The sequence below is a fragment of the Gopherus flavomarginatus genome, chromosome 17 (genome assembly GCF_025201925.1).
Source record: "Gopherus flavomarginatus isolate rGopFla2 chromosome 17, rGopFla2.mat.asm, whole genome shotgun sequence".
Lineage (NCBI taxonomy): Eukaryota > Metazoa > Chordata > Testudines > Testudinidae > Gopherus > Gopherus flavomarginatus.
The window spans coordinates 3829776-3844848 of NC_066633.1; the positions used below are offsets into that span (position 1 = coordinate 3829776).

The window sequence follows — 15073 nt, forward strand, 5'->3', positions numbered from 1 at the left end:
CCTGTGTATGACCTGTGCTTTCATATGTTAAAAAGTTATTTGGAACTTGTGTGCTGAGCATGTTCTGTGAAGCTTCAGAAGTCTCCAACTTAAGATTTTCTTCAAGCAGATACAAGGCATAGTCTGCACTGGGGCTTTGGAGGTCAGAAAGAAACAATTTTTTGTTTTATCACAGTCTGTTCACACAAATGGGGGTGGGGGCTGGGAGAGAGAGAAATGGCATTTAACCACTCCCTCCCCCCACCGCGCCCCGCCCCCCCCAAAATCTCCTTTGGGTGGGAAGCAAGCAAGAGAAATTTCATCCTTGGAAAATAAACTTGCATGACTTTACTAACTTAGTTGACTCTCGGCATGTTATTGGGAGCAGCAGGAATTTTACCAGTCAGTGGTGCATCCCTGTGCTATAATTGCATTTCCTTTCAGAATGCTCATGTGTCAGAGGGTGTGTCCACATTGTAATTAAAAACCCACAGCTGGCCTGTGCCAGCTGATTCAGGATCGCAGAGGTCTGGCTAAGGGGCTGTTTAACTGTGGTGTATAGGGCTTGGGCAGCTAAGAACATAATGGCCATACTGGATCAGACCAAAGGTCAATCTAGCCCAGTATCGTGTCTTCTGACAGTGGCCAATGCCAGGAGCTTCAGAGGGAATGAACAGAGCAGGTAATCATCAAGTGATCCATCCCCTGTTGCCCGTTCCCAGCTCTGGGACCCTCCCACTTTGCAGGGTCCTTGAACCCAGACTCCAGCCCAAGCCCAAATGTCCACACTGCAATTAAACAGCCCTTTAGCACAAGCCCAAGTCAGCTGGCATGGGCCAGCCACAGGTTTTTAATTGCAGTGCAGACATACCCAGGGTGGGAGGGATTTCTGCTTTTGCATGCTGTTGTAGAAGGGAGAAACCAGAATTTCTGTGCCATTCTTTTAGGAATTAGGACTTAAAAACTTAAACATCCGCAGAAGAGAAGGGTCAGAACTAGTCTGAACATTTTCCCATAATGAAACCTGCTGAATTGTTGTTATTCCTCTCAGCATGTTGATGCTTTTAAAACCAGGAAAAACTATTTTGCTATTTCTCCGTCAGTTATTTTGACACTAATCAGTGCTGCGGATCTTGTTTTGATTGGTGTCTTGATGCATCATAAAAAGAGTTGCTGAAAGAGTTCAATTATAATATCAGCAATTCTGCCAAATGTATTGAGCTGTTCTGAAAAGCAACTTGTCTTTCCTGACCCAGATACACAGTTTCCCACTGTGGTAGATGCTGCCAGAAAGACTCTTGGCAGAAAGCCAGAAATAAAATTATACTGCAGAATTATACTTCTTTCCTGATCCAAGCAGCGTTGTGTGTGTTATGATGAAAAATCACCTGCCTTTTGCATGCAGAGCAGAAATTAAAACTAACTAGCAATTAAAGCTCCAGGACTCTTATTTTGATATTAACCATCCTCCTTAATTTCACTGAACATAACTTTTTTTCTTGTATGCTGAATAAACTGCAGCATTTTTTTGCTGCTGGGTCTGATCCTACCCTGCAAATCCCATCCTACTTTGGGACCGTTCCTTCCTACTCTCCGCAGCACTAGTTCTCTCCCCAGTACCCGTGCTCTCAACTCTGAGGCGAACTCAGATGTCTCAGGATTATTTGTGTTGCCCTTCAACCTGCTGTTTACGCTACAGTGCCTCACGTGCTGATGCTGGACTGAAGGAAAGATTAGAAGGGCAGAGGGTGTTTTAGTGTCCCAGAAAAACATTGCTGGCTTGTTCAGTCTTGCTGTAGCATTGAAGTAGTTGTCATGGACCCTGGACTCTTCCGACAGCCTGGCCAGATGCCCGAGCAGCAGAGAAGTGGGGATTTAGATGACTAAAGAGTTCAATGTCCTGTGATCCTGTTTCCGTTCCCCAGTTATTCCAGCAGCATTTCTCTGTGCAAGGCGCTGCTCTGTGCTGCTGGGTTGGTAACAGGTATCCAAGGCTCCCTTTTCTAAGGGGGAAATGGAGTCTCAGCTGCCTTGTTAATTTCAGCCCATGTGGAGTTTGCAGACCTGTTGCTCCTGTCTGCCACCTTGCCAATCAGAAGTATCTAAAGACAGCTGAAGGGCTGCATGTTGGTATGTCCAAAACTATTTAAATGAGCATCTTTAAGTCCAGGAAGCACCACTGACAGCTGCAGGAATAAACCCCATTATTAAGGCGACATATCAAACTCTTTCCTTCACTCATCTCATGCCCATGCCAAAAGTTCCTTGTGAAAGATGGGGTGTTTAATGGAAACATTTCTGGGCCCTCTGTGGCCATGCTGCAGCCATTGCTAAATTGGTTACATTGCGATTAAGATGAGCCTCAGAAGCCCGTTTCCTGATGTGTTTTTCTTCTGTTGAGAGACGGTGTTTTTTTAAACATCGGAGTTCTGGTTATTCCCAGACCTGCTGTGGAGACAGTTTAGTGCTGGTGTGTAATAACACTTCACATTGCTATAGTGCCTGCTGTCTGAGGATTAAAAAAATCACATCAATCCTCCTCACCTGGCCCTGGTGAGGTGAGGTAGTAGTATGCCCATTTTACAGGTGGGGAGTGAGGCACAGAGACGGTAAGGGACTTTCCCAAGGTCACTCATGGCTTTGTTTATCGTAGAGGCTTTTCCTGGAAAATTCATTGCAAGCTGTGGTGGTGCTAGCTGTGTTGTAGCCCAGGCACAAGCGGCTTTTACCATCATGTCCTTTAGGCCACCCCTTAGCAACACCAACTGTCCTCTCTCAGCTAGTGCTGCTGCAACGGGCAGCCTCTGTCCCTTAGTGCTGCAGCCATGGATGGAGCTGTCTCAGTTGGGGGCTGGTCCTAGCATAGATGGTCTGTAGTGAGTTAGTGGCAGAACAAAGCTGCTGGATTAGAAAGATTGCAGTCCGTTTCTCTGAATCCCTTCTGATGGGCCTGGTAATAAGCAGAGGCCTTAGCGCTCAATCCAGATGGCTGGGGCTGTTTGTCTTCTGTTTATTTTCCACTCTGTGCCTTGTTCTTAAAGTAGCATCTGAGTTTTTAGAAAGCAGGCTCCATTCTGTTTAATGGTTTTATTAAACGTTCTCTCCCGGGTCTGAACTGCATTAAGGTCAGGTTTTTGTTGTTGTTGTGTTGTTTTTTTGTGTTGACACTTCTGAGAAGTATGGTTGGGCAATTAATAATTTGAAAGAACACTGCAGAACAGCTCCAGCTAGAATTGTGTGGTGATTTTTCTTCTTCTTCCTGAATAATATTGATGAAGATGCTGTCATCTGTAACGCCCTCCCTAATTGGAGCACAGTACAGCCATGTCCCCAGACCTCAATTGCTCACTTTTGGGGAAAAGGGCAGGGATTAATGATGACTCTTGCCTGACTTGTTTTGCTTGTTAATGAAACCCGGAGCCTCTCTGAAAAGCTGCATTGTTCTGCCCCTCTCAAGGATAGCATTGAAAGATGTTGATGCTGCATAGCTCGTCCACTGTGCAGCAGAGAGAAATTAGCCCTGGTCACAGCTGTAAACATTTGCTTTCAAGCTATTTCAGGTTTTCAGAGTATACAGAAAAGAGCTCAGTGCCTGCGGAATTGCACCCTGAGGTACATTTGTTCTTGGAGCTCAAGAGGTGGATTGCAGGCTTGGCCTCTAGATAGTCGGACCGTCCGCCCAGCAATTTAGTGAAGCATCAGTATTTGCTCAGTCAGCCATTTCCATTCGTCTGCTTTCAGTGTGTTGTCACCTATAAACTGCACGTTATAGCAGTCCTGGACAGGAGTCCAGGATGGAGCATAGCTTGATGTCTAAAGACTGTGGTGATGGGCACATTTGCTAAATCCAGATAGAGGCCTTCCACCTCATGCTCTTGATCCGAGAGAGAATTTCCACCTGGTGCTTGTAGGAGGAAGGAAGGCTGGAAAATACAAAAGGCAGAAATGAGGATAAAAAGTAGCATGAAACCAGTTCGTGGTTTGAAGGGAGAACTTGTCCTGGATGGATTGGTGGGCTGGGACCATGAATAACAGGCAGAGGAAAAGCTTGAGACACCTGTTGGAAACCACCCAGCACTCCTGCAAAGTAGGGACATATTACCCCTGCTTTGCAGATAGGGGGCACTCGGGCACAGAGCCGGCTTGACCAAATGAAAACCAGTGTCAGAGCTGTGACTAGAACCAGGAGTCCAGACTCCCTGTCCTGTTTTTAAGCCAGCTGGCTGCTCTGGTGAAGAATGTTTGACGCACAGTAGCTGTGCTGAGCAGTGGCAGAAGGCTGCGGACTGGGCCCTGGCTGACAGGGTTGGGTGGAGAGTGTGGCGCTTACGTGTTTCCTGTTAGCCCAAGGGCGAGGGAGCAGTATTTGGGGGCTGAACAAGGCGGTGTGGAAAGGGGAGAAATGGGGATTATTTTAAAGGATAATTTGGATTTTGCAGTTTGGCTACAATGGGCTCTGTTTCCACACCCGGAACACTGTCCTGGGGCCTCAGTAACTGTTCTCCAGGTGGGAGAAGGTGCACGAATGCCTGGAAGACCAAGTCCAAGGCTTGTTGCCCTGGGCCCCAATCGGCAGTCACTTAAATGTGTGTAACTCTGCTCACGCGAGGTGACCATTGACATCAGTTGGCTGCACAAGTGAGTAGTTCTCTGCGTATAGGAGCGTTTGCAAGGATTGGGTCTGTGCAAAGTAAGTCTGAGACTTTAAAAGCTGCCCCAGGGTCTGGACCCCAGTTCCCACTGGAATTTTAATGGCAGCTTTGGCATCTCAGCCTGCAGTGGGAGGGCAGGACTGGAACTTTCTGAGGCCGGAGAGCGCAGCAGGTCGTGGGTGTGTGCTATGAGGGGGCTGCATCAGTGGAGAGGGAGTCTTAGCCTGGTTGTGCAGTGCTCCCTGTTGTCCCCGCCATGGAAATAGGGCACTCTAATTTGTTTCTAAAGGCAAATATACCTGTGCTTATTGTCCAAGCTCTGTCCCTGTTTGAGCTTTTAGGGCCCTTTGTTGGCAGAGGCCCTGGCTTCTGTGAGCCTCTCCAGGGGGATTTGTGCACTTGGCAGCACTAGTAGTTTAGGGCAGCTATCGTCACATGTTAGGGTAGCAGCCAATGCAGTCTTTCTGGTGGGACTTGAGGAACTAGGTCCCTCAAGGTTCATCTCAATCCATCTCTCTCCCTATGAACCTGTCCCACCCTACCTCTCCCCCCACCCCCCAAAAAACCCGGTTTACTGTAACCACAACTGACCCCTTCATTATTTATATGTTCCTTCAACCCATCCCCATATTCAACCAGAAGAGAGGTAGAGGGGGCTGTACCAGACTCTTTCACTGGCTGGTTGGTTGGTTGTTACACTGTGCTGTATCCCAGGTGCATAGTCTGGAGTTCGGAGGGACATCTTTATAGACAACAAATTGCTCCCAAAGCTATTAGTCCTGTAAATCTGCTTCACCCCTTAAATAGGGGCACAGGGAAGTGGACTGTATTGCTCCCTCTCTAGCTGTGTTCAAATCTATACGGGGCACAACATTTTAATAATTTTGTCACACCTCTGTAGTTAAGCACCAACTATGCTTTCAAGTCACTTCTCCAGTCCCTATGCTGTTGGCAAAAGCAGGCTTAACCTTTAACAATGTCAGGATTGTTTGATGTGCAGGATCGAAAGACACACGGAAAGGAGAGCACATGTCAGGTGGCAGGATTTTACCAACTGGCTTTCAACCGACTGCAAATGTCTCTGAAAAGTTCCTGTGGTGGTATATGGAATGAGAGGGAAGAGGGAATTCTTTGCAAGGACTGGGGTTCCATAGTGCGCCCTGAACTCAGACACGCTCCTTTCTGTCACGTGGTACTTACTCCATCACTGTGTCCTCCTCCTCCTCGCTGAGCATTTATTTGCAGTTGCATCGTGATGGCCCTCCAATATGGTGCCTGTTGCTCCAGGATAAGGGAAGGAGCTTTGCACTCTTATTTCAATGTTTTTCTTTTTAGCTTTGTCAATATGCCTAGAACAGAAAATGAGCCAGATTGCAGGTGTCAGTGATGAAGGTTCCGCATAGTGCTCTGCACCCAGGGTGCACAGGCCCTAGCTTTCAAGTGTGTGAGAGTGTGAATGGCCTAGAACAGAGCCCAGCTTGGATTGTTGTGTGTTTCCCTTCTCTGAGCCTGCTGCAGTTTCCTGTCAGCTCCGAACAGTGCGCTTTTGGAGACTGATTTCTCCATTTACAATCCCCCACCTCTACCCCCACCAAAGAGAGAAACTCCCCTGGGCTTTTGGTCTTCCCTGACATGAAATACCACGTGCCACTTCAAATATCAGACACGAGCGAAGGCTTTTCTCATGTGCAGAGAGGGATACCCGTTCTGTTGTAACAGGGCTCAGAAGAGAAATGCCTGGTATTCCCCAGTTTTGCCAAGGCTTGCTGTACATGGGCTCTCTTGCCTTTAAGGTGCTGTGGAAAGCAGCACAGAGATGGACAGTGTCAGCTGGGAGCTCAGAGATCAGAGTGGCACTAGGTGATTTAGCCATGCGTTCCCCCATGAATTTCCATTACATTGGGACTAAATCCCCTGCCCTGCTTTGAAAACGTCAACCTGTAGTTATTTGTGGCAAGGAGTCTTTCTTACTATATATTTGTACAGCACCTGGCACGCTTGGGGCCATCATGCTGATCGGGGTCTTGGGGCACTAATGAAGTACAAATAATAAATGAAAAGTAATTCAGTGTCCAAAAATGTGATTTATGGATAAAAGTGGCACACCAATTTTGTAGCTGACTTCATATCAACTGTACTAAACACCCTGGAATTCAGAACTGCCTGGTGTCAGAGCTTTTGAATGCCAGTTTCTTCTCGGCTGATGAACCCAGATGAGGATGGCATGGGAAAACAGTAACATGTATGTGGGCATGTTTAACAAAAAAAAAAGTTACTTTGTATAGAGACATCTGCTTTTTGTTCTGCATTGATGATTTCCTCCCGGCTCCTTTTGAAGCCTGCTGCTTTAATCAGTGGCTTGGTTTAATGTGCTGCTTTGAAAAGCAATCAAAATTAGCATGTGGTTTCTTCTCTCTTCAAGTTGTTTCTCTCTCTGTCTTTGCAGGTGTTGTATTGCAGAAAGCGACTCCCGGAACATCTCGCCTGTATGAACTCTTGAGCTGGCAAGGGATTTGAGAGGCTTATGAGGAGGTTCTGTCAGGCAAAAACAGTGCCTAGCAAAGATACCGAGGAGGAGGGAAAAGGAGAAGGGGGAGGGGGAGCGGAGCTGAGACTCTAGCAAACCATGGTAGGTAACTGTCTTCATTAATATGGCTGCATTAAAATTATTCTCCACACCTAGCCCGTTATGGAATCTGTTAAAACAAGAGTGGAAGGATTTTCTGACTCTGCTGCATTAAAGATATCTCTACGTGGTTTAAGCAAAGCAAATGGGCTTTGATTTATTGCTGGGGCTTTTTCTAACTGGAGAATGGAGCCTTGTGAGCCTGCAGCACATGAATTATTAAACACAAATGAAGGGGATGCTCATAAATAACCTTTTCTAATAAAACTGGCATTAGCAAGCTGTTGCTGAGTGTGGGTGACCTTGAACTGTAGATTGCATAACAAACTGACATTCCCCACCCACCCCTTCCCCACAAGATCAGATGTTGGCTCTCTCTATATTTTAGTGTTAAAAATTAAAAGCCCGAGCTCTGTGCGCATCTATTAATAGCATAGATATGATACATATGTAACCCGTACCCATTGGGGCATATTTGATGACTAAGTGAGGAGTCACTTCCAATCTGCCTGCTTGTATCTGTAACAAATTGCAAGAGTCAGAGATGCATTTAATTTGCAAAGCTGTGCAAATGTGAAGGGCTTGGAATGGTTAGTTTTTCTAAAATGCATTCAAGGAAGGGGGAAAAACCCAACCAATTAACGAATTCCTGAGAGCCAGCTGTTGTGAGTAATTTCAGCCTATTCATTTTTTTAAGCCCTATAAATGTTGTTGCTGCAAGAGAGGGAGGAGCGAATAGGTGCAGCATAATATTTACAATAAAGTACTGTATTCAGATTTGAGTAGATGATTGCTAATGAAATCCATTAAACAATAACCCAGCCAAACACAAATTAAGATTTTACCCTCTGTGATGAGAAGAATGCTCTGGGGAAAAAGGGACCTCAGGGCACAGATTGGACTTTAAATGGAAAGCTTGCTGGATCCTATGAATTCTTGACCCAGATTCTCTTGCTTAGTACTTATTTTGCCATTGCCCATTAGTGAGGTAACCATGTGTTTCTAATACACAAGTTACAGGCTTATCAGTTTAGTGCTGCTGGAGTATTTTCTATAATCCGTATTTACAAGCAGGGAGATTTGGGGAGGAGTGGACATATTTTGGGTGGAGGTGAATTAACAAATCCATGTCACCGATTGACTGCCAAGCTGCAGCAGCCTTTACCTGTGTCTTTTCGTGTTTTGTAACGGAGGTGAGCAACATGAAGTTCAATAAAGATAAATGCAAAGTGCTCCACTTAGGAAGGAACAATCAGTTTCACACATACAGAATGGGAAGAGACTGTCTAGGAAGGAGTATGGCAGAAAGAGATCTAGGGGTCATAGTGGACCACAAGCTTAATATGATTAAACAGTGTGATACTGTTGCAAAAAAAGCAAACATGATTCTGGGATGCATTAACAGGTGTGTTGTAAACAAGACACAAGAAGTCATTCTTCCGCTTTACTCTGCGCTGGTTAGGCCTCAACTGGAGTATTGTGTCCAGTTCTGGGCACCGCATTTCAAGAAAGATGTGGAGAAATTGGAGAGGGTCCAGAGAAGAGCAACAAGAATGATTAAAGGTCTTGAGAACATGACCTATGAAGGAAGGCTGAAGGAATTGGGCTTGTTTAGTTTGGAAAAGAGAAGACTGAGAGGGGACATGATAGCAGTTTTCAGGTATCTAAAAGGGTGTCATCAGGAGGAGGGAGAAAACTTGTTCACCTTAGCCTCCAATGATAGAACAAGAAGCAATGGGCTTAAACTGCAGCAAGGGAGATTTAGGTTGGACATTAGGAAAAAGTTCCTAACTGTCAGGGTAGTTAAACACTGGAATAGATTGCCTAGGGAAGTTGTGGAATCTCCATCTCTGGAGATATTTAAGAGTAGGTTAGATAAATGTCTATCAGGGATGGTCTAGACAGTATTTGGTCCTGCCATGAGGGCAGGGGACTGGACTCGATGACCTCTTGAGGTCCCTTCCAGTCCTAGAGTCTGAGTCTATGAACATCAGGGACCTTCGGGAATGGAATTCTAGCATGAGAGTCCTGGGAGGGGCGTAGGGGGAGCACTCCTTACCTGTGAACCAATGCTCTTCTCCCTGAGCATGTACATTGCCTGTGGGATAGGAGAACTAGGTGCAGATTCAGTAATGAGACTGCTTGGATCCATTACAGGCCCTGCTGTCTCTGAGCTCAGGCATGGTTACAAGCTGTGAAGTAGGGGGGGAAATTCCCCTTCACTGCAGGATAAATGCAGTTAATGGAAGTAAATGATTAGAAAGAGTGCACCGGTCAGCTGGGCGGAAGGGGAAGGCCCTGTGATCCATGTACTGGGAATATTTTTGATTCTCTCCTGTTCATAGGGAACAGAGTAAAAAGTTGCCTGACACTGCATCAGATTGGTCTCTGAGCACCAGGGTTGCACGAGGCTGAAGGGGAAACACCTGGTAGATAGTGGCTGCCCATGCTAGTTCACTAACTTTTCAGATCATACATGTCTCGCCTGGATGGCATGGCAACTAGATGTCTCCAATCAGGTCACAGGTCTCTGTGCCACTTCACCCGATTGTGGAAGTCCGTGAACCCTCCCTGCAAGCCCTTCTTCATTTGGGATCCTTTAATCTCTTGTTTTTTTCTATTTGATTGTTTTAATCTTTCCTCACAAGCTAACCCTTCCCTTTCGGCCTCCTTCCTAGCCGTTTTTCATGCTCTTTGCTGAATTCCCTCCTGTCTGTCAGGATTTTCATACTGATGTGTAGTTGCTCCAGACTCAGGTCCAATATCCCAGGCTTGGCAGCACCAAACTCGTAGAGCAAGAGGCTGCTGGGCAGCCATGCCATGATGGGCTGCCTCTGGACCCAGCCCAGTGTGAGGGGAGAGCTGCTGGTCTTGAAGGCTTGTCTAGCCAGGCAGAGTTGTTCTCCCAGATTGTCAAAGCCCTGTACACAGTGCAGCTTCTCTCTGCCTCCTCCCCAGGGCACCTCTCTTCCAAATTACCTGCCCCAGAACAAGACAACTTCCTGGCACTTCCTTGATGTGCATGGAGCCCTCGAATTTCCTCTTTGGAACCGGATCAGCTGACCTCTGGGAGCCACTCAGGGGCTGGGGGTCTGAACAAAGGGACAGAGTACCCCAGAATGCACTTCCTTCCTTCGTAGTTACTATTTACTGTTTGTATCTCAGTGGTGACTAGGGGGGACCCCATTCAAGCTTAGGGCCTGTCTGTGCTAGGTGCTGTGTGGACACAGGCCTAGGCACAGCCCTTGCCTAGAAAAACTTAGACAAAGAGCGGGAGGAGAAACCAGGCATAGAGCGAACGTCACTTTCCAAGGTTACACAGCAGGTCAGTGGCAGAGCCAGGAACAGAACCTAGGTTTCCTGCTCCTTCATTCATCCCCCTGCCTGCTAGACCTCCCTGGCTTTTTATGCTTCATCAGAACCATGGCTTTTTGTCCCCAAAGTGAAACTTTCTTGGTGAAGTTATGCAAGGCAAGCACCCAAAAATACCTTTATTAACCATTGCAGGTTGGATTAGCTAGGGCACTTGCTGTGCATGGGCACTTCTCATGCAGATAAGAGACTGCACAGTCCCTGTCCTCAGGAGCTTACAGTTGGTATTGGGTGAAGCTGATGAACAATGTGGGGAATAGCAGAAGAGAATGAAAAGGCTAGTCATGGAGATATCATTTGTAGAGTAAAGGAGATAAGAAAAAATTCTCCTCCTTGCATTTTTCTAGCTCTGGACCTGAGTTTTTCTGCCTGTAGTTTGGGAGCTGGTACAGAGAACATTACAACCTACATTCATGATGGCCAAGTCACAGGCATAACGTGCTGTTGCACTTTGCTACCAGTTTATGCCGTTTTTTTTTTTTTCAGCGCTTCACATTTAATCGGCTTGGTCTCTCTACTTCAGGCAGAGAAGAGAGATAAGTTCCGCCATGATTCTAGACCTTTGTTATCCTAAAATACTCCCACGTCTATACTGGGGAGGATTCCCTTGCAAATAACGCCTTTCTCTTGATAAGACAATAACTCTTCCTTTTTCCCTATTCTTTCCTGCCTCTGTAACAGAGATCTATCCGATCTTTTGCTAATGATGACCGCCATGTTATGGTGAAACATTCAACCATTTATCCATCTCCAGAGGAACTTGAAGCTGTCCAGAACATGGTGTCAACAGTCGAATGTGCCCTTAAACATGTCTCCGATTGGATGGATGAAATGAACAAGTCTGTGAAAGTCGAGGGAGACGGGGAAGCAAAAGAGGAAGCTGCAGAAAGTAATGCCAAGTGAGTTAGTTAAGCCTCATAATGAGCTACTGTACTACTCTGAATGGATTTCTCTCCTGCTAAATAAGGGCCACAGTGTTCTTTGGCTTTGCTGGTTATGAATATTCATAGCAGGAAATAGATGTGTCTGGACTCCTTCTGAGATGCGAGCACATTGCGTGAGTGCAGGGAATGAGTAATGAATAGGAACCTGGTCAGGAGCTGTTATCACTTTTAAGATGAAATGTTTTTAACTTGCAGTTAACAAATATAAGAAACAAACGCATCTCCCTATAACTCTCAAATCTAAATCCTCAAATGTGTGGCGTCAGAGCTGTTTCAGTTTAATGGGCAAAAATGGATTTATAAATGTGTATTGTGTATTCAACAGGCTGACTGCTCCAAAGGAGCCATTACTGTACATCGTGTCATTCTGTACTGCATAAAACATCTGTCGCTGCACATCTCTCTCTATTCCTTGACATGGTGCCAATTTTGCTCTTCTAGTTTAACTCCAACAGTTTAGGAAACAGCTGGAACAACTGGCCCCTTTTCAGGTTTTTATGGATAAAAGCTCTCTAACTCAGACATTCTTGGCTCTCTAGTGCTGTACAGATAACTTAGCTTCACCCTCTGAGCCAGGTTAGTATTATGGCCAGTTTAGAGATGAGGGAACTGAGGCACAGAGAGGCTGATTTATCCAGAGCCACATAGCAAATCAGTGGCAGGACCCAGAGGACCTGACTTCCAGTCCTGTGCTCTCATCAGACCATACTTCCTCCAATATAATGACCTTCTTGGGACATAATCTGATTGGATCATTAACATAACATGGTCTGAGAGCCGGCTCCTGGATTTTACCTCTAACTTTCCTTGCTACAAGTGGTGGATTATTAATGTGGCTTGCTGCTGGGTGAGTTTTGCACAGCGAGTTCCGATCTGGTTTTAAGATTAGTGTGGAAAGGTCTCTCTGATCCATGCTGATCTGCTACATTATCTGAAATCTCTTATTGTAATGGAAGGTCTCTTCTGATTTTTGGAGTCACAGGTAAATATATTGGGTAGTGCCCACAGAGTCAAGTGCTAGTACTTAACACTAGATAATATACTTTGATGTCCAAATTCAGCTACCTGCCCTTGTGGTGAATATCACTTTACTCTGTCAGTAATCTCATTGAAATCCTGGAGGACTAATTCTGGAGTAAGGTACTTCCCAGTATGAGGTGAAGGTGGCAGACATTCGGCTCTCAGTCAGCAAGACCATATCCTTAAGTGCTGCTGTATTTGTCTATCTGGGCTGAAGATTTCATTTACTGGTTCAGTGTGAAGGAAGCAGTGATTACCAATCTGTCATAAAAATTACCATAACGAACCCTGATGTCAGGGCCGGCGCAACCCATTAGGTGACCTAGGCGGTCACTTACGGCTCTAACATTTGGGGAGCGGTGACCGCGGTGGCCGGATCTTCGGCCGCCCTGGTCGTCGTCGGTATTGTGGGGGCGGGACCTTCTGCCACCTAGGGCACCAAAAAAGCTGGTGGTGCTCCTGCCTCATGTGCATTGGCAAATCCTAAATCTGACCATTCCCTATTGTGCTGATAACAGTAACATAGTCTTTAGTTATTTCCAGGTCTCAACTAAAGTGTCAGTATAAGAGTGAGGGAACTGGGAAACAAAACTCTGTTTTTCCTACTAGCTGGACATGCTCCAGTTTAGAAACAAGAAATGTTCCATATTAGTTGAGGAAAACTCTGTATGTGAGAGCTCCCACGATCTGCTTAAAAATCCCAACAAATATGTTGAAGTGGTAGAAAGTCTCTCATGCACCAACATTGCTAGTCAAAAGTTTCTCCTTTGTCTGGATTTGCTTGATTCTGTCCTATGCACATTTCAGGGGCCTGGGGTCTCTGGAAGAAATCTTTTTACTCAGAGTGAAGTTTCAGAGAGAAGCCCTGCTAATGGGCACCATATAAACAGACTACAGTGAGCTAACTGAGATGCACTGCCCAGTAGGCAGGTTAGCACATAATGTTCTGGGCAAAGCAAACGCCCTACAAGTGGGCCTGCAGTTTAGTTGTCTGTTTTCTGAGCACCTCTTTTGAATAACAAATATTTCTCAGATCCCATTTCTGATCTTCTCAACATTCTTGTGCTTAGCCTGAGCAGCAAGGTGTCGCTTTTTAGTGTGAAATGTATGTGGAGAATAGAAATAGCAAAATATGTAAATTTCATGACTTTTACACAAATTAAGTGATAAATTGGTTTAATGGAGTGGGTTTGTGTGGACTCCAGGGAATAATAGCAGCAGATTGACAGGCTACTTCCCTGGAGATGGGCAGTTAAGCTGTGTCATCTTCTGTGGAAGATAATTAACATCACTTTTCTGCTGAGCGGTGGACTTCCTTGATTTCTCTGACTCGTTAGGTGGGATGCAGTGCACGTTGTGTCAGTAATTTCCAAGTGTTGTTGTTGGCAGCATTTTACTTTTCTTTCTGTCATGGATAAAATAAGTGCAGAATGTTTTTTTTTTTTTTTTTTTTTTTTTTAACGGATTTGGTGAGAGTCTTGGCTTGTATTAAGTGCTGTTGGCATAATCAAACAGCCTGACTTTACTTTCATGATTTTTATGTGCAGGATGTTTTATGTTCTTGCTGAGTTCTAAATTTAGAGTGCATTTTTATAAGTGCCCAGGTCTCCTCTCTAATAAATCTCCTGTCTACAGATGCTCTGACAAAAAGTCAGGAGGCTGGAGAATAGCAGGTGTCAGGTGTCAAAGCAGAGACGTGGAGGGATTTGGGCTATTTCTCCTCCTTCCTCCTCTCTCCAGCTGGTTTTTATAAAGCAAAAAGTCGAGAGCACTTTCTGTAGAATTTTGTATCAAAGCCAGCCTGTTAGACAGATCAACAAGTGTTGCCTGCTGGCCTTAAAGGGATGGAGAATTTACATCCATCCCTGCTCCGCAGAGGAGGGAATGTGGTGATTGGAAGAATTCTTACAAGCAGCAAAGCAGGACAAAACTGTGGTGGAAACTAGGGCAGAGAATAATCCAGGCTGCTAGCTGCGTGAATCTCCCCTTCTAGCTGTGACTGGTGCCATTTCTCCTTCACGCCGCCTGCCTCCAGCCAACTGGCATGGTGACTAGCCGGCTGCCAGCACTAGCTCTGGGTGGGGGAAATGTGGGCATGTCAGGACAGTTGGGCTTGCCTGAATGCCTTTCCTTTACAGTAAAGAAATCTCAGCTGCAGCAGGTCTCCTTTCCACCAGTCTGGGCACAAGAATCCAGGGGTAGCTCTGAAACCCACCCTTTAGCCAGGGTTTAACAAACTGACATAACTTATGCTGGCTCTGGGACTTCTTGGCCAAATTTAGCAGATTGCAGCTGGGAGAAGTTTACACTAAAACAAGCAACCTGATTATTATTCATTGTAAACATTTACAGGGCAGTTTGCATCTTCAGCATGCTGTGCAAAACATTACCAAACGGTTCCTCTCGCTCCAGAGAGAAAGGCAGGTGTTTGCCCTGTCATCTCGTATTAAACGAGTGCTGTCCCGGCAGCTTAGGCTTTG

General features: G+C 45.7%; 1 protein-coding gene across 6 annotated transcripts in view; it reads left to right on the plus strand.

Moving 5' to 3' along the window:
• The window catches only part of STRBP (spermatid perinuclear RNA binding protein), an 88554-nt gene that overhangs the window by 40185 nt on the left and 33296 nt on the right, over positions 1 to 15073 (plus strand). For 5 of the 6 annotated variants that reach the window (XM_050926244.1, XM_050926247.1, XM_050926249.1 and 2 more), the window contains exons 2-3: positions 7078 to 7260; positions 11311 to 11528. In XM_050926244.1, coding sequence (XP_050782201.1) covers positions 7258 to 7260; positions 11311 to 11528 — 221 coding nt within the window. In that variant the 5' untranslated portion in view covers positions 7078 to 7257. The remainder of the gene's footprint in view (positions 1 to 7077; positions 7261 to 11310; positions 11529 to 15073) is intronic. The other variant, XM_050926248.1, reaches the window with a different exon arrangement.